The sequence below is a fragment of the Amblyomma mixtum genome, chromosome 2 (assembly GCF_055824585.1).
Source record: "Amblyomma mixtum isolate Tamu chromosome 2, ASM5582458v1, whole genome shotgun sequence".
Taxonomy (NCBI): Eukaryota; Metazoa; Arthropoda; class Arachnida; order Ixodida; family Ixodidae; genus Amblyomma; species Amblyomma mixtum.
Window position 1 is genome coordinate 269,871,587 of NC_143013.1, and position 19,059 is coordinate 269,890,645.

A 19,059-nucleotide genomic window follows, 5' to 3' on the forward strand; every position below is an offset into this window, starting at 1 on the left:
CTGCGACATCTAGTTTTCCTCCTGAGAATTACTTGGGCGGCGACGCATCGGAGAAATGGAGCGTCGTCGCGGCGAAGGGGAACGGCGGTCGGTAATCGCTGAACGGTCGGGGGAGAAAGGACGAGGGGACGCACGGGGCTCAGCAGACGCGGAGTACTGACGCGCTGGAGGCCAGTACCCGACCGGCGGGGCCGAAACTGGGAGACGGCGACGGCAATGGCGGGCTACGTGGCCAGGCAATCCGCAAGTGTAGTAAATAGGCCGGTTATCCGTCGTGCGCCAAGGATCTCGGTCTCGTGGAGATGGTCGCAGAAAAGGGCCCGGCGCTTGTACGGGCACTGACATTATAGGGTACGTAGGCGGCCGAGGTTGTGCGACGACTTCAGCGTAAGTCATTGGACGGGCGACAGGTTTTGGGGCGACGTTGCCATAATTGAGAGGGGTGGCGACTGGTCTTGGGGCGGCGTCAGCGTACGCCAGCGGAGCTGCGACAGGTGGTGATGAATGCGCTGACGGAAGCACCTCAGCAACCTGCTCTCGAATTGCATGTTGGAGAGCCGGGGCCAAATATGATGGCGACCCTTGAGGGCTGGGCAAAAGCGAAAGCTGACGGGCCACCTCCTCACGTACAAAGTCCTTCATTTGCTGCAGCAGATAGGAGCTGTCAGCTGCGGGTGTCAGTCCAGAAAGTGACTCTGGCTGAGCTGAGTGCTGACGAGTCAGGACCCTCTGCTTACGCAGCTCCTCGAAGCTCTGGCACAGCGTGATGACTTCCGAAACGGTGCGCAAGTCCCGAGCGAGCAGCATTTGAAAGGCGTCATCATCAATGCCTTTCAAGATCTGCTTGATCTTGTCAGCTTCCGGCATGCTGACGTTCACTCGGTTGCAGAGGGCGATTACATCTTCTATGTAGCTAGTGAAGCTTTCGCCGACCTGCTGCGACCGTTCACGCAAGCGTTGTTCGGCGCGAAGTTGTCTGACAGCTGGGCGACCAAACACTTCTAAGAACTTCGTCTTGAAGGCTGACTAAGTCGCAACGTCCCCTTCATGATTGCGGTACCATAAGTTTGCGACGCCGGTAAGATAAAAAATTACATTGTTGAGCTTTGTCTCGTCATCCCACTTGTTATAAAGGCTCACCCGCTCGTAGGATGCGAGCCAGTCTTCCACGTCATGGTCATCTGTGCCGCTGAAGATAGCCGGGTCCCTTTGGCGAAGGGAGCCGGCACAGACGACAGTCGGTGGGCCTGCTTGCACGGCTTGGTGTTGGATGTCTACAGGCATCGCAGGTGTCGGAAGAGTGCGGCTACGGAGCTCCAGAGCCGATATCGTTACCCAGCACCTCCACCAAATGTAGGATGGGGGTTTGTTAAAGGCACTGGGACCTCAGGAGCAGGGCGGCAACAGTCCGTGGTCGGCGAAGGCGAGAACACAGCACGCGCAGCGATGGCAGCGCCGCCGCTAAGCAGAATGGTCGTCTTCGTCTTCACAAAGCCTTTTATCTTTTCGTTTCTCCAGAAGGGCGACCAGTTCGGCTATGAGTTCAACCTGTGAGATCGTGTTCACTAAAAAAATGTCATCCCACTGCTTGCTAGGCAGCTTTAATGTTTATGCTTCTGGGCGGCAAAATATAACTGATTAAAGTCATGAGGGAATGCAAAGTAGTCTATTACGCGCGTATGCAGCCCTTTTTATTTGGCTCTCGGAACTTCCGACTTTATCTTTGCGCACCTACACGAGATCACTGTCCAAAAGACGGGCCTGGCGAGCACTACTCTTAATCACTTCCTTCTGGGTTAAAAAGAACCAACTTTCTGCAAGCCAAACTGTGGTTCCAGAGCCTTTGTCGGCCAGTCTCTTATCGGCCGAGTAGCAGTCTACTTGCTCAGAGTGAGCAGTAAAACCTCAAGCGTTACTGTGAAACGGGCCGGGCCGGGCCAGGGCTGGGCTTCACTCCGGGATTCACGGGCCAGGCCGGGCTCGCTAGAGCGATAATTTAGTGGGCCTGGGCCGGGCTCGGGCTTCAGGTCTCGGGCCCGGGCCGGGCTTAAGCCTCAGATTGAGGCCCGTGCAGTGCTCTAGCACCATTACCCCCGATATTTTCATAACAGTACTTTAAATTTTTCAGTATTGAAAGTTTTTTGTCCAAAAATGCTGAGCATGTTTTGCGCTGTTTTTCATCGCAAATGAGCACTGACAACTCGCCGAAACCTTCCTTCTTCTACCGGGTAGGTCTTGGCAGTGAATATTTACTTTGCGCCTGCCACTGTCTTATTCATTTAGCTCCTGTCTTTTTAGTACCGCTCTCATATCACGGTACGATGCCACGCTGCCTTGGTTGTAATCAAATAAATGGGAGAAACGTAAGGTCAGAATGTTGTTTGATCTCTGCAGAGACGGCTGTTGCTCATAAAAGAGCAATTTTTAGCTGGGGCTAGTTGGTTTTTCGTAATCTTATGAAGCGGCTAGCGCAAGCATGAGATACCAACAAAGCCGCTTGTTTTGCCCATTCTTCGTTCTGTGGACGTTTATTATGCCTTTAACAAATTTCAATAATCACTTCTCATTGCTCCCTCATCCGCGGCCGTATCTTGTGCGCCTAAATCTGACGAGCCAAAAATGTTCCAGGTGAAATATCTTATCACTTGCAGTACCCTTAATAACTACAGGATCGCTCTTGTTAATTTTCTTTATACGCAGGGCAACGATTTGCACTGCAAGAAGAGAAAGTGGTGATATCGACCGTCCTGCGTCACTTCCGGTTGCACAGCCCACATCACCGCGACACCATACGGCTGACGTGGGAACTAGTCCTGAGACCGGCGGACGGCCTAAAAGTGCAGTTCCTGCCGCGAAGTGCGGCGTGACACCATTTCGTGACTTAAACCCTGTGTTAATGCCACAGAGGACGTCGGAGAGGACAGGCCTTTATTATAGAGCCTTGTTAGCGCTTACATTTCCACGTGAGCTGTGCTCCAGCTGGAAGACATCGCTGACAGATTCCCTACTTTGCCCTGGGTGCATTTCACAGCTTAGGCGGTGTGAATTATCTCGCGTGACATTCCCACATTGCGTTTTCAAACTGTTACTGGAGAGTTTGAGCGCAACCTGACGGTCGAACGGCAGCATGTCATTTTTGCCGATTCGGTTCGCCGAGGTGCCAGGCGGGGACTCGCGCGTGCTACAGCGCATTCGCATTATCTATCTAGTTATCAATCCAGCATGGGCCTCAGGTACCCGGCTGGTCCGGGTGCCCACCTTTCCGGTTTTCATGATCACTATAGGACAGAGAAGGCTATATTGATGATCGGCCCGCGTTTGAAACTGCACACGCATAGTAGTGCTATGTTCAACTGTCGAGCCCTGAAAGCGGTGGCCACAGCGTCACGATCGTGGCAACTTAATATATGAGCAGCAAAACTGTCGTTTCACAATTTACGCTGCAGTTGCACTGTTATAACGGTGGCCGTTTTCAGCAAACTCAAAATGCTGCGAACCTGTCGAGCGGACTCGATGGAACCGCACTGCGTAATTGACCGAAGTCTTAGGATTCGATTCTTCGGTTAAGGTCAGTCTTAATTAGTATTGATAAGCTAACGCTTCGTGTGAATTACTAATGTAAAGGTTACCTTCGGGACACACACAGCACATGCACGAACACGACAACTACCGGTAAATATAGTGCTTGTGATGAGCTTCGTACTTCCATGTTCAGCGCTGTGGACTAGCCAATGGATGCTGTGTCTTTCACTAGGTCCCCTGTACGAAACCGGGAATTCAGATTTCTTGCGAAACGTGGGCTGTAAGCGAGACTGTTCTTCAGACGAAAATTTCAGGCAGCTGAGCCACAGATTGTCACTAAAACCAGAAGGAGACAAGCGTACTTCACCGAAATGCAGCTCCAAGGGAACTTTTCTACAACGCATAAAAAATAAAGTAGCGCCTTTCAAGGCCATAGACAAGGAACTTACTGAGTTTCGCAAAGACATCCACGAAGCAGGAGAACAACTCATGGCGATATCGAAAATTGGTGGGTGTGTTTTGTGTACTGCAATAAAAACCGGGCGGCGACGCCCCGTTTCCTTTGTTTCATGCTTGATTCAATGCGTTATATGTTACACATGCTCATTATCGACTTTCATCTACCAGTTATGTCATTCTAGCTCAACCCACGACCAGAAGATATTACCATAAAGTTAACCTAGTGCCTTATAATGCTGGAACCAATGCATTTAAATAATTTTTCCCTCGTACCATCGCGGCTTGGAATATGCTCCCTGGCTCATTTCGCTCCCCTCTTTTAAAAAACTTTTTACTCAGAACAATAATTTGATAGTGTTGTCTTCGGTGTGCGTTTAAGATTAAAGGTTTTATATATTGCAGCCGCGTTTTCCATTTTACTGAAGGAATGCATTTAACGCCTACATATTCGATTCGCCTTGTCCGATAAGTTTTCTCCATCGTCCATTCGACCACCCGTCTATGCCGCTAGAGGAGGGCTGAAAATAAAATACGCCTCAAACAATTACAGGCCTCAGCGAATTTCAGACCTACACCTCTCAGGTGTAGCAATTAGAAGCTTTTGTGACGCTTTCGACAGCTCGACTATCGCTGCAACACAACTTCGCATGTTTCTAGGAGGCATTTGCACGTCCAAAAAAAAAATGCTGGTGGTCTGTGTTGATCTTTAAGAAGCGTCTGCTTCTTAGCAGAAAAACAAAGCGCTAAACTGAGAAACACAGCCACAACACTGATACGCATGCTGGATGCTGAATACTTACGATTAAAAGTAGTTGAAGAAGGTAGGAGAAAGACGGTCCAGAGGACGCGAAAAGAGGTTCGCGGGAAAATTTCGCCCGGTGCTACGAATGCCGGGACGAAGGACAGTGTGCCAGAGCTTCTCCCGTGACAAAACGACTGTAGGATCGCCCTTACAAGCGCTAGGGAGAGCTGAGAAGCATGGAACAATTTATACTTTGGTGTTTCCAAAATATATTGCAGCCAATTCTTCACAACAATCTTAAACACTCGTCAGCGAAGCAAGCTTGACAGGTACAACAGGCTTCACTTGACTTCGATCACATGGTCGCCGTCATGGAGGAAGGAAAGAGCTCAGGAGAGACGGTTACGTCACATTTTTTGGAGAGAGAGAGAGAGAGAGAAAACTTTATTTACAAAGGAATTCGGGGCACGCCCCAGGGTCCCCGCACGACCCCACTGCACTCAAGTGTTTATGTTCCTGAGGTCCATAACACTGGCAGCACGGCCGGTGGCGATGGTCTGCACGGCCGGGTCCTCCGAATGCAGCAGGGTCTCCCAGTCCTCCCAGGTCTTGAGGTTCTCTAGGTCCCGCGGGGGAGGGTCCGCCGGGCAGAGGGAAAGGATGTGGAGGGAAGAAGCGAAGGGTTCTGGGCATAGGGCGCAAGCAGGAGTGGGGAAGGAGGGATGATAGTGGGTTAGGGTAAGGGGCGAGGGGAGAGTATGTGTTTGTAATCTGCGCCAGAGTGTTGCGTGTCTGTTATCTAGGGAGGGGTGGGGCGGGGGGTAGAGCTGGCGAGAGGCTCTGTATGCCTGGGTCAGCTCACTGAATGAGTGCATGCGATCCTTCGTGAATCCCCGATCCGAGGCCACCTGAGCCCGGTTTAAAGAACCTCGGGCTAAAAGGTTGGCGGCCTCGTTTCCGGGATTCCCGGAGTGCGCAGGCACCCATATCAGCTCCACTTGGCGGGGCGGGGGTGCATCGGGCGAGTCCAGTATCCCAAAAGCAGGGAGCCGGCTCCCCAATACTGCCCTCATATTTGGCTGCCGTTTCAGCGCGCTTGCGCATGCGCAGCTGGCACTGCAGCAGACGACGCCCCTGCGCCCAGCGTTACTACTGGCTGCGCCGTCGGCAAAAGACTCCCAGCAGCCCTTGCGAACGCGCGTGACTTCCGGTACACTTTTCGGCACGCAGCTCGGATAGCAAGGGCCTCTCCCGAGTTTTCTTTGCTCCATGGTCGCCGTCCGAGGTGGCGGCCCGAAAGATAAGGGCAACGAAACGAGGGCATAAACGTTTGTTTAGTGACAACGCTAGATGTGTATAAACTAACACAGTGTTTAAAAACAGAGAGGGCGCTCGCGGGCGCCAGAGGCCATATTGAATTGGAACAGATTTATTTCGTCTATAGTGAACTAAAATTCTAGTTCACTATAATTTCGTCGAAAAGAGCTGTTTTCAGGAGAGTCATGTCAGGAGGCCGTCAGCCCATGGCTGTTAGCGACCTGGTCGGCCCAACTCAATGACCTCGCCTTGCGTCCTTAGGTCACAGCTGGCCAGCACGGTCATATAGCTTCTTATTATTACCCAGAAGGAAAAATGGCTCCACCCTCTACGAGAGTTCCTAAAGCAGCACTTTATCCCTCGCTGAAATCCCGGGTAGATGAGGTTTCGTACTTGGCTTGGCTATATCGTTGGCTCGAAAACATAGATTCTACCTCTGAATCGTATAGCTCAGCCGCGATGCTCTTGTTAGATTGAATTATTTTCGAAGTGCGTTTTTCACTCAGTAAGTTTGACGTAAGTGTTAGGCTGATTGCGAACCAAACTTTTACAGCGTTTCTTCAAGGTTTGCCTCGAGAAGAGACTTATTGTCAGGGCTGAATCTACGTTTCATGCCGAATGATAGCGAAGACAACTACGAAACGTTATCTTCCTTGCGTTCCTGCGTTTCTGCATGCGGGGGGGGGGGAGCTATAACAGTGGCACTTTCCTCTATACGTAATATTGAGGAACTCTATATAGGGCCGACCGGAGGTGTCTGCGTCGTCGTCTGCTAAAGTGCACGGGTCACTTTCATTCGCCTATCATGCAGTTTGAGAACTCCTATTTATGTAAGGCTGTCTCGGCTGTCTAGTTTGAACGACTGTATTTGTGAGCAAATATAGCGCACGCGGCCGCGTGTGGGACTCCACGAGAAGCTTGTGCGATTCGGCGAAACACCAAGCGGACAGAGCGTCTCTTGGAGGTGTGTCCGGCGTCACAAAACACATTTATGGGGGCGTTTTACAAATAATAGGCTCGAAATGACGTTGTATACTTCGTCACACTCATCTTTAAAGCACTCGGCAACTGTACTTGAATAGCGCCCCCCAAATTAGTATATTGTGAAGTGAAAAAGAACTTCGGAAAGTTTTGATTGTCTTTCTATGGGTCGCATTCACTCCCGGTCAGTACCCCAATCCAGGGGTGACTCCCATCTAATAGGCGTATTCGAGGCGTTTTATAAATACATCAGCTTTGAAAATACGTTTTGTACTTTTTCAACCTCTTCCACAATGCATTCGACATTTCCTGACGAAGGAACCACATCGTAGGAGCACTATGAAATCAGGCAACGGCATTTAAAAAATTGTTTGCATGTATTCCTATGGGGCGTAAGTCCCGCTTTGACCACCAGTCGGCACCTCCAGTCCCACCGCATCTTGCTTGCGTGGCAGATGGGTATTGCTCTATATGCATGGCAGTGAAACAAGGTTCAGCACGCATGCATTTCTTCTGTAATGAGGTAGTCAAGGCGTAGTACTGTTGAGACATCATTTTTTTTTTAATTGCTCACACAATACACTGATAGTAAAGGTGTGGTTAGGAACGTAAATGAGGATGTCGCATATTAACGACCATATTGGCGTTTGCTACTGCTCGACGTAATCCGGCCCTCGTAGATGCTGGGGATGTTGGCAATCTTTATGTTTGCTGTTTGAAAGTACCTATATGTCGTATGTATTGAGGTCCGAGAAAAACACAGAAGAAAGTGCAAAAGTTTTTTTTAACCCAGTCAAACACGCAGCGAAAAGCATAAGCTGGAGCTTTCAGTTGCGCACATACCTCAAGGTAAGAAAGCTATGTGGATAGTAGGATGTTTCAACCGGAAGTGCATATGTGGGCATGGCGTAAGTAGTACGTATGAGTGCGTACAAATGTACAGTTGTTATCGGTGAGGCGAGGTTAAAAACGAATGAGTGAAGCGCTTCTGACACAATGAGAGCGTTCGCGACTGGAAATATTAAAATTGAAAAGCTCAGTTCTGACTACAAACCACTGACGGTAATGATGAGCGGTAACTATTACCATCAGCGATTAGTCATCAGAACTTAGCTAATATAATCGGATGGAAAGAATTGCATCATAGCGACGTTACTTTAATAAGCCTGCTCTCGATCCACTTCGGGACAAACTAAAACCGCAAGGCAGGACTGCTCAAAGGAATCAGTGGACGGGAAAAAGGCGACCTCATCCCTCTTGCTTCCCCCTGTGCGCGAGGTTAAGTATCAACCGTTATATTTAAAATAGGACGTTGTAAATAATATTTATTTGCACGAATAAATGTAAAGGGGGCCAGTCTATATATACCTTAAAATTCAAGCGACAATGAGTTACAAGTTTCAAAGCTTATTTTTTGCGCAAGCCGCATGACAGTGACTGGGTTTTTCTGAGCGGTACTGCTTAATGCTTTCGAAAACTTGCGCTGCCAATTGTGTATTGGCCCTTTATACAACAGTCTTCCTCGACCATGTCATTGATCTTAACTTTTTTTCAAAAACACGCTTCGACTGTCTACCGGTAGCTCCGCTTTCGTATACGCAAGACAGCGATTTCTTCTTAGTCTTTCGTTTACACCTTTACACCCTCGAGAAACAAAAGATTGCCTTGCGCGATATTGCCGCCGTCAACTAAGAAGCGCAAGTCTAACGCGAAATTTTAAAGCAAGCGTGTCTCTACCTAGGCTGCCCACCGAACATGCCACAGGAGAAGTCCTCCGTGATGCTGCCATATTAAGGCGATAACCTTTAATGGCTCATACTGTCGTCCGTTAGCCCGGGCTGTCACACCTTTGGCAGCGTTTAACTCGTGTTAACTCGGAAACTAAAAAAGATAAGAGGAAACAAACGGTTGCTTCAGATAGGGGAAGAAAAAATTGAACCTAGAAGCAACAGGTGAAGACTGTAGAATAATTGGTTAATTAATTATAGTCAGAAATGTCAAAATTGTGTCGAAATAACGTGGACGTCGATATAGCCAGGGGAACGGTGTGACGTCACATCCACCGGAAGTCGTCACGGAATAGTGTTCTCGGCTTTCGCCTCTCAACGCTTTAGTTGCCAAAGTGTCCTTGTAATTTTTGAATTACTTAAGGCGCCCTCTATAGGTTGTGAAAATCGCCAAATCTAAGGGCCTGTCCTCTCCGAGGTCATATGTGGGCTTAACGCCGTGCTGTTTCGCGTATGCATACAGAGTTCACACGCTAAGCGGGCAGCCGAGGAAAGCGCTTGCTCCACAGAAAAGGGTGGGAGTCACGAGGTGATGTCACGCCAAACGTCTCGGCAGGAACTGCACTTTTAGGCCGTCCGCCGGTCTCAGGACTAGTTCCCACGTCAGGCGTATGGTGTCGCGGTGATGTGGGCTGTGCAGCCGGAAGTGACGCAGGACGGTCGATATCACCACTTTCTCTTCTTGCATTGCAAAGCGTTGCCCTGCGAATAAAAACAAATATTAAGACCGTTCCTGCGGTAATTAAAGGTATAAAAAGTGGTAAAATATTTCTTATGGAACAGCCTTTGCTCGCCATATGCTATGCCCAGAGACCCCGTTTTCGTATAAGGGAGAAATGATGTCATTTTTAAATTTGGTAAAGAGCATACAAGACGAGCACACAGAACTAAGAATCGGCAGAACAAGTAGCTGTGTTTTGTACCTCGTGCTTGCGATCACAGCGTGATATGAAAGCGTTATTAAAGGACGAGAGCTAATTGTTGAAAAAAAAAAAGCGCAGACAAAATTACATATTCACCACCGTAACCTCACCGACAGAACATCGCAATCGAGTCAGTGTACACTAAGTCTCAGTGTTATAAGGATTGCTTCAATCGAATAAATTCACCACGGCGGTTTCCACAAGGGCCATTTTGTTGCGAAAGCAACACTGAAAGCTACAACAAGGCCAAACTGAGCATGCGCGAGGAGCAGTGACGTCACACGGCGCACAGCTGGCGCGCCGCCGCCATCGCTGCTTGGGTGACTCAAGGTGCCGCCGCAGTGCTTGCCAGTTGCGCATGCGCAGTAGCATCGCATAGCTAGCGTGCCGGGGCCGCCGCCTCTGCCGCGTGCTCTCCATCGCCACCCTCTCTCTCTCTCTCTCCTCGTTGCTTTCGCAACCCTCCAGGTTTAACCAGAGCTAAACCACTGCCATTTTTTTCATTTCATTAAGGAGACGGGTGCTCTTGGACATATTTTATTGTGAGGTCTGAGAACGAGGACATCTGCCGTATCATAAGAAGCAGGGGCTTACCGATGCAGTTGCGTGGACCCGCCGAGAAGGGCAAGTAGGCGTATGCGTGCCGCCCGGTGCAGTTCTCGGGCAGGAACCTCTCGGGTCTGAACTCCTCGGGCTCCGGGAAGAAGCGGGGGTCGCGGTGGAGCGTGTACACCGCGGTTTGCAGAGTGGCGCCGCGTGGGATGCAATGTCCCACTGTGGGTTAGAGAGAGAAGAACGGGATTGAATGCAAAGGGGAGGAGGGAGGCAGAGAGAAAAGATGAGCCTCATCTGGGAGAAGAGACGCGGGGACATAAGGGGGAGAATATACTTGGATGGCGGCAAGCTGGGAAACATTAGCTCCGGCTGCACTGGAGCCCGGTTTTATTGTACATATAAAGCTTTTAAGCTTAACAACAAACTAAGCACAGATGAATCAAGAATAGAACTGCGTACGTAAATGCGCATTCATGGAAGTGCGCAGTTGACGCTTTCGAGCCTGCTCAGCAAACCAGATCGGTTTTACGTTCGACTAGTGAGTGAAACTAGCATACACTTTTAACTCTCTTGCGATATGAGTGTTTGTTTTCTGTCAACAGCGTTTTGTTTTCCTGTATGCTTTTAAACTTATTTTATTTTTGTTAAAATTCAGTCAATTAATTCCTTTTTGGCCATTTCCAATATGTGTTTCGGCCTAGTCCTGAGGCATTTAGGAGTACGAATTAAGTTTTCTTTTCTTGCCGACGCGAGGTCAGCTGCAGCTGTTTACGTACATAGCGTAACGGTGGATGGTTGTCATTAAATTCGGCGCATTTTCGGAACAAACAAACAAAAACAGCGCCGCGCGGACGCGTCTCGATGGCGCGAGCCGAACGGGGGAAAAAGAAAACCCCCGCTGAGCGACCACCTCCAATTACCTCTCACCGACACGGCGTGCGGGGAGGAGAGAGAGAGAGAGAGAAAACTTTATTTACAAAGGAATTCGGGGCACGCCCCAGGGTCCCCGCACGACCCCACTGCACTCAAGTGTTTATGTTCCTGAGGTCCATAACACTGGCAGCACGGCCGCTGGCGATGGTCTGCACGGCCGGGTCCTCCGAGTGCAGCAGGGTCTCCCAGTCCTCCCAGGTCTTGAGGTTCTCTAGGTCCCGCGGGGGAGGGTCCGCCGGGCAGAGGGAAAGGATGTGGAGGGAAGAAGCGAAGGGTTCTGGGCATAGGGCGCAAGCAGGAGTGGGGAAGGAGGGATGATAGTGGGTTAGGGTAAGGGGCGAGGGGAGAGTATGTGTTTGTAATCTGCGCCAGAGTGTTGCGTGTCTGTTATCTAGGGAGGGGTGGGGCGGGGGGTAGAGCTGGCGTGAGGCTCTGTAGGCCTGCGTCAGCTCGCTGAATGAGTGCATGCGCGCATTCCTGAATCCCCGATCCGAGGCCACCTGAGCCCGGTTTAAAGAACCTCGGGCTAAAAGGTTGGCGGCCTCGTTTCCGGGATTCCCGGAGTGCGCAGGCACCCATATCAGCTCCACTTGGCGGGGCGGGGGTGCATCGGGCGAGTCCAGTATGCCAAAAGCAGGGACATGAACTCGGCCTCGAGCAAAATTTAGAATCGCAGTTTTAGAGTCATTTAAAATATGCCGGGCTTCCGTGCGGGTTATAGCAAGTGCAATGGCGGCTTCCTCTGCAGCCTCTGGGGACGTATCTGGAGGGAGAGGTAGTGTGAGGAGGGTGGATGAAGAGGAGTCCACCGCAGCTGCTGTCGCTTCATCACCCGTGCAGGCAGCGTCCACCCATACGGCGTCCGGCTGGGGGCCGTACGCTCGATGGAGTGCCTTCGCACGGGCTCTGCGGCGCTGCTCATGGTGGGACGGGTGCATATTCCTCGGGAGCGGCCTGATGAGAAGCTCTCGGTGAAGGGATCGTGGGATGGCGAGAAGGGTTGGGTCGTTGGCCGGTATTTTGATTCCCAGGGAGTCCAGGATATACCGACCTGTGGAAGTTTTTGTGAGCCTGATGTATTGGGCCTGTCGGTGGGCCTCCACCAGTTCCCCGATCATGTTGTGGAGGCCCAGGCCTAGTAATCTGTCTGTGGGTGTGTTGAGGGGAAGATGAAGTGCTACCTTGAATGCCTTGCGAATCAAAGCATCCAAAGCGTTTATGTCATGTTTGGATAGTTGTAAGTATGGGGTAGTGTACAGTACACGGCTGAGGACAAAGGCATGAATGAGGCGACATAGGTCGCGCTCCTTCATGCCTCTATGATGTCCCGAAACCCTGCGGATGAGGTGCGATGTCGCGCCTGCAACCTGCTTGAGTTTCTTGAGGGTAGTGGTGTTTTTGCCATCGTTCTGGATGTGCAAGCCCAATACACGGAGGGTGCCAACCTCAGGTACCGAGTAACCATTCAATTCAATGGCAATGGGGGAGCGGGGACAGCGATGGTTCTTAGGCCGGATGAGGAGCAGTTCGGACTTCTCTGGGGAGCAAGGCAGTCCGATGGTCCGTGCGTAATTTTGGGTGAGGGTGGCTGCTTCCTGTAAGGTGTTCTCTATGTCGCCGTCACTGCCGTGGGTGGTCCACAGGGTGATATCGTCGGCATAAAGAGTGTGCTTGAGGTGGGGAATAGTTGCCAATTTCCGGGCGAGGGGTATGAGGGTTATGTTAAAGAGAAAGGGGGAAAGGACGGACCCTTGAGGGGTGCCGATACTCTGAAGTGTGTAGGAGGTGGAAGACAGAGGGCCGAAGTGTATCTCAGCCGTGCGGTCAGTCAGGAATGCTTGAATGTAGGCATACGTGCGCACACCCACATTCAATGGGGATAGAGGAGTCATGATCGCCTGATGTTCAATGCGATCAAAAGCTTTGGAGAGATCCAAAGCTAAGACTGCCTTGCTGTGACCTGGAAGAAGCGGGTCAAAAAGGTCGTGTGTGAGTTGCAGCATGGCGTCCTGTGCGGATAGATGGGGGCGGAATCCCACCATGCTATGCGGGTAAAGATTGTTGTCCGCCATGTGACGTGTGAGTCTCGCTAACACAACATGATCGAGGAGCTTCCCGAGGCATGAGGTTAGCGAAATCGGGCGAAGGTTTTGAATGGTGAGTGGTTTGTTGGGTTTTGGTATAAATATTACCTTCGCGTGGCGCCAGGACTGCGGGAGGTTACCCTCCCTCCAGCACTGGTTGAAGTATTTCGTAATGTGGGTGATCGATTGGTCATCCAGATTACGGAGCATGGAGTTTGTGATTTGGTCTGCACCAGGTGCGGAGTTGGCGCGGAGAGCCAGGAGGGCCGCTCTGACTTCCGTCTCCGTGATGTCGGTGTCGAGTGTTGGATTTGCTTGTCCTGTGTAGTGCGGTAGAGGTATGGGGCCGCCTGGAGATGTGTACATGGTTTGAAGTGTGTCTAGAAGGGTGTCGGGATCGTCAATGTGTTCACGTGTGAGGCGTGTCACGTGGTGCTGTGCTGCTGATTTGGTGCGTGTGGGGTCAATGAGGTGCCGGAGGAGTTGCCATGCACGTTTGCTGGACAGGTTTCCGGCGATGCCGTCACATATCTGTCCCCAGTTGGATCGACAGAGCTCCTTAGAGTGCTGTTGGATTTGTGTCTGCAGCGCGGCCAGCCGCTTTTTAAGCGTTCTGTTGTGTTTGTTGCCTTTCCAGCGTTCCAGGATGCTGTGATAAGCCTCCCAGAGGTGGGCTAGGCGTGTGTCAAGGGTCGGTGTTTCGGTTGTAGTTTCAATGTGTCGCGTATTGTGGTGAACGTCATGCTTGAGTGATTGCACCCATGCATCGATGTCTGCGATGGGAGTGTCTGGGAGGGCGGTGCGTGCAGCGCGAAAGGCATCCCAGTTAATGAATTCGTGTGTCATATTTGCGTGACGGGGCGGTTTGTATGGGACAGTGATTTGTATAATGTAATGATCACTGCCCAGTGTATGTTGTGTTCTGTTCCAGGTAACGCCGCGGATACAGCGGCTCAGCGTCAGGTCCGGACTGGTGTCCATGCTGACACTGTTGCCGATCCGCGTAGGCGTCTGAAACGTGTTGTGCACAGTGAGTTGGAGGTTCTGCAGGAGCAGCTGCGACCTCGATGTGTCGTGGTTGTGTATCCCCAGTCAGTATGCTGACTGTTGAAGTCCCCACCGATGAGTAGGGGATGTTTCCCTGCTAGATGGTGTAGCTTTCGCAGAAGTGATTCTAGCGGGGCCATCGGCAGGGACGGGGGGTGGTATATGTTTGCTATAAATGTAGAAGGAAGTGAATGTGTGTGATGTATAATTTCCGTGATCACGCAGGGCGTCTCAGACGTAATGTGATGAGTTTTGTAGGTGAGGCTGCGGTGGATGAGTGTGGACGCCCTGGGTGTGTTAGTGGCATCCGAGTGTGTAGATGTGTAGCTGGGGAGGGTTGCTCGGTGTGCAGTCTCCTGGAGAAGTATGTGGGGCGTGGGTGTGATGGTGGGAAGGAGAAGTTGCAGAGGTGCGCGCTTTGCCCGGAAGCCGCGGCAGTTCCAAGTTATAATGGGGAGATAATTAGTGTTCCCCCCCGCCATATTGGATGGTGGGGGGATTGAGGAGGGTATTAAGACGGGTGTCAATTGGTATGTGTGGCTCAGGGAAGGTGTTTTGTGCTTGTGGAGGTAGGATGGGGGGACTGGAGGGGGTTTGAAGTTGGGTGAAGCGATGGGTAAGATTATGCTCCAAGAGCTCCATCATCTTGATAAGCATAGCGTCCATGCGCTGCTCAAGTTTTTCGGTGAGGGCGGCGGCAAGGTTATTGAATCTGGCCTCGAGGCGGGCGTCTAGCTCCTTTAGTTTATGGTCAAATTTTGCTTCGAGTGCTGCTAATTTAGCGTCTATTTCTAGGGGCACGGGAGGGGGTGTGGCGTCTGTGGTGCGCTGTTTCTTTGCAGGAGGGATGCTCGAAGTGTCTGTGGATGATGAGCTCGAATTAATGACAGGGGGTGCGGGTTGAGGGGGCATGGAGGGGGCGGGGGTGCTTAGGAGAGAGGAAAGGCGGCTTACATCGTCACGCAAGGCCTTGAGTTCTTGGTCTCTCGGGTCTGCCTGGGAGGACTGGGGTGGTGGGGGTTGACGGGTGGTTTTGCCGGAAACGCGGTCTGCCCAGGTGAGACGCGTGGCGTTCTTGCTGCCATTCTGCCGGCTTGTAGAAGGCGACCGGGAAGCCGTCGAGCTGCGTCTGCTGGCTGTGCCTGGTTGATCGCAGCGGGAAAGCCGCGATGTACCCGGAGGAGAGAGAGCGTTCTTCGGGGACGCTAGTTTGCGGCCCCGTCCCTTGCAGTTCCCGGTGCCGGTCATATGAGGGCCTCCGCAGAGAATGCAGCTGGGGGTGCATGAGGGCACATCTTCCTTTGGGTGGGACTGCCCACAGCGGGGGCACTTATGGGATCTTGGGTGGACACACACGTCTGCCCAGTGACCAGGGACGCGGCAGTTAGTGCAGGCGTCTATATGCCCTCGATAGGGTGTGCACCTGTGGAGGGCTCCTCCATAAAGGACGGCGCGTGGGACAGGTCCAGCTCGGAAAGTGATTAGGATGGAACGCGTGGAGCCCATTCGGCGGGCGTCCACGATGAGGGCGTCTGGGTTGCCGGTGATCAGGTCTTGCAGGAGCTCTTTCGGGGTCTCATTCCAATAAGCATTGGAGATGACTCCGCGTACCGCTCCATCCGGCGGGGCTATGTAAGCTGCGACGGCGAAGTCCTTGCCTTGGTTTTTGATGCTGGTTACGCTAACCAAGGCAAGCGCGTCAGCTTTTATGGGCGTGCTTACGGTGCACGTATTGTTTACGGGGTGTACCCTGATTTGGGTACGCGTTGGTTCGTGTAGCTGGGACGCCGCTTGAAGGATGGCTTCCCGTAGTTGTCGGGGTGGAAGCAGGTCCAGCTGCAGCCCGCCTCGTGATCTGAACACGACCTTGTAGTCTGCAGCAGGAAGCGGCGGATGCTGCCGCGAACGCTGCGCAGCTGTGCGCGTTGCTTGTAGGTGCGCTGACTTGTCAAGGCGCGCAGACTTGGGGGCACCGGTAGCAGAGGCTGCGGCCTCCTGGCTTCGGGATGGTGAAAGGACGTCCTTGGAGCGGGCAGGCACACTAAGAATGTGCGTCCAGTCCCTTGGGTCGTAGTCGTGGGGGTTAAGAACCTCTCCCTGCACCTGCACCTCCATGATGGTGTTGGTGGCGGAAGCGTCCGACGCAGTAGGCCTAGCTCCCAGCGGAGCGAGGCCTAGCTCAGGCGAAGAGGTCACAAAGAAAGGGCCGTGGGTGCCCGAAAAATGGCTTAGGCGGCCAAAAATTGATGGCGTGCGGCACTCACATTCGTAGATCAGTTGATGGTGAAATTTGGGCCTATGATGCTGGCGATTGGCGAATTCCGCTGTCTTTGTGCGGAGCCGATGTGGGGTGCGTCTGTACTACTCGGCCCCCTAGCGGCCAATCAGGAAACACTCAAATCTCAAATCTGCGGGGAGGAAATGAGTCATATCCATGCCGCCGATTTCTCTCAAACGTCCGAGTCGCTTCTACTGCTGACCGGGGGAAAAGGGCGTAGCCTTGCGTGCACTAAGACACGTCCCCCTCACCCGTCGGCGACGGCGCCACGCTAGAACTTCCGCGAAGCGACCCCCGACTTCTGACCAATGAGGACGCGCGGCCGGCGCGGGAAGAAAAGGAGGACAGCACAGCCGATACTGCGTGTATGTGCGCGCCTACTCTGGCGCGTAGAACAAACAGACGTGAGAGCGGGCCTATAAAAGAAGGATGTTGCGTCTTCTCTTTTCTGTTTCTCTTTCTTCTGATCTTTTAACTCTCCTTTGTCTGCACGTGGCAGCGGTGGCGGCTCGGCTAGAGCCAGTAGGCAGGCCCGTGCATTTTCTTTTCATCCTTCTATCAGTCGCAACAACAAACAACGCTCTCAGAATAGACCGGACCGCCGTTTAAGCTTCGCAGAAGCGCGCCCGTCCGACTCCCGGGAAAACACCACTCGGCCAGCATCGGACCAACGAGGCAACGTTCGCCAGTCTGCGGGACGGCATCGTCGTGGAGCTCTGGTCGTCGGACTGTCGCAGTGCCCGGTGAACAAATTGTGTTTTGTTTTGTTTACTGCCTCTCTCTTGTGCAAAAAACAGCGCGAACAAACGGGGACGAAAGGAAGAATACACAGGAAGCAGCGCTTGTTCCTGTGTATTTTTCCTTTCGTCCCCGTTTGTTCGCGCTGTTTTTTGCATAATGTATCACCAACTCGCCCGCTTAGCTATCCTGTTGACTCTCTCTTGTGTTAGTGCACTTTAGGTGCAACATTTCCTTTGAGTATTGTATTCTCTCTCGAGTTTAACTTTGCACGAGTTGCATTGTTTCGTTAATCACTTTGTATGAGTTCGTACTAGTGATTGTGAAATCCTCTGTATCGTCTCATTGCTGTATAAACTTTGTTTTGTTTGTGAACCTTTGGCTCCGACCCATTCTCTGGCTTGCGATCGGCGAAAGCTGGGCATCAAACGACCAGAAACCTCTTTGTTACTTGGTAGCTGGTCTCCGCTGAGCTTGCCACGCTGAGTCGAGGGCATCTCCTTTGAGTCCGAGACCGCTACTCTCACACGCTCTAAGGGTGTCTGGGAGCTTCACGCTTAAAAGTGCGGGAAGTTGGGTGACAATGGCATGCAAGCTGAGGATCACTGCGCGCATGGTGTTGCCTTTAGTGGAGCTTTGCTCATGCGCAGTAGATGTGAGACTGTACGTCGCGCCATAGCTTGGATGTGCTCCTCTCGTGCCCTTAAATACATGAAAGCTTGCCTCGCTAAAGCTCCAAGCAAGAATTTGAATTTGGTTACTGCGGCATGGTTACTAAAGCATGCCCCGAAGAAGCAGCTTGGAAACCGTGTGCAGAAGTGAGCATGTTTGCCTAAAGCGTTCGAGCGGTTCGCCGTGGAAGAAAACAAAGCAAAATCCTTGAAGCACGTTCGATTTCACTGACAATGCTTGCGCTCGAGCACAGCCACATAGGCCAGCAAACGGTGGAGAAAGGTTATACTCTAGTGAAACTTGCTGCTCGGCTAGTCGGTGCGCTTTCCTCGTTAAAAAAATGGCTGAGGCTTAGCTAAGGTTAAGCCTAGTCAGATGCGAAGCATATTGATGGCTAGGCTTGGTAATACATGGCTTTCCTTGGTTGAATACTTGGTCATTTTAATACAACCACTAGAAGTGTAGCAAGGATTGCCGTGGCAGCTATATACGGGATCATCGGTGAATTCAATGCAGAGTGTACAACCGCTGCCCCAGCACCGGCTACAACAGCATTCTTGGCACCCATGGAAAGTACATTGGAAAGCTGAGGCAAGCTCAGCTTTATACCGCTGCTGTAGCGTCACGTGGTCAGCTGCACGGCCGACCGCGCGAGCCGGCAGCCCATCTCTCCTCTGCTGTGACGTCATGTTGTCACGTGGTCAGCCGCCGCGCCTCTGATGTGGAGCCTCCACCGCCGCGGCCGACCGCGCGAGCCGGCAGCCCATCTCTCCTCTGCTGTGACGTCATGGTGTCACGTGGTCACGCTAAATGTCAATGGTATCTCCACCGCCGCGCTCGACGGGCTGTAGTGTAGCTCTAGTAATATGCTTCGCATAAAAAAGACAAGCGGATACCCTCAAATTGAGCAGCCCCAAATTAAAGCAGCTGCGCTGACAGTACGCTTCATTTGTTCTGCAGCACGTGCCCGCATGCAGAGCTTTATAAAGACATTTTCGCAACTGCATACAGTGTTGTTCAA

The 19,059-nt window shown here is 51.9% G+C and overlaps 2 protein-coding genes across 3 annotated transcripts in view; one reads left to right on the top strand and one right to left on the bottom strand.

The window, feature by feature from the left end:
- Positions 1–4,092, top strand: part of LOC149363978 (cytochrome P450 4V2-like) — an 83,142-nt gene extending 79,050 nt beyond the window's left edge. For both annotated transcript variants that reach the window (XM_089573964.1, XM_089573963.1), the window contains exon 11: positions 2,701–4,092. In XM_089573964.1, coding sequence (XP_089430090.1) covers positions 2,701–2,867 — 167 coding nt within the window. In that variant the 3' untranslated portion in view covers positions 2,868–4,092. The remainder of the gene's footprint in view (positions 1–2,700) is intronic.
- A 3,597-nt stretch (positions 4,093–7,689) lies between these two features.
- Positions 7,690–19,059, bottom strand: part of LOC149363980 (cytochrome P450 4V2-like) — a 46,205-nt gene continuing 34,835 nt past the window's right edge. Inside the window, exons 10-11 of the mRNA XM_089573966.1 lie at positions 10,326–10,505; positions 7,690–9,510 (exon numbers count right to left, since the gene is read on the bottom strand). Of these exons, the coding sequence (XP_089430092.1) occupies positions 9,344–9,510; positions 10,326–10,505 (347 nt within the window). The 3' untranslated portion in view covers positions 7,690–9,343. The remainder of the gene's footprint in view (positions 9,511–10,325; positions 10,506–19,059) is intronic.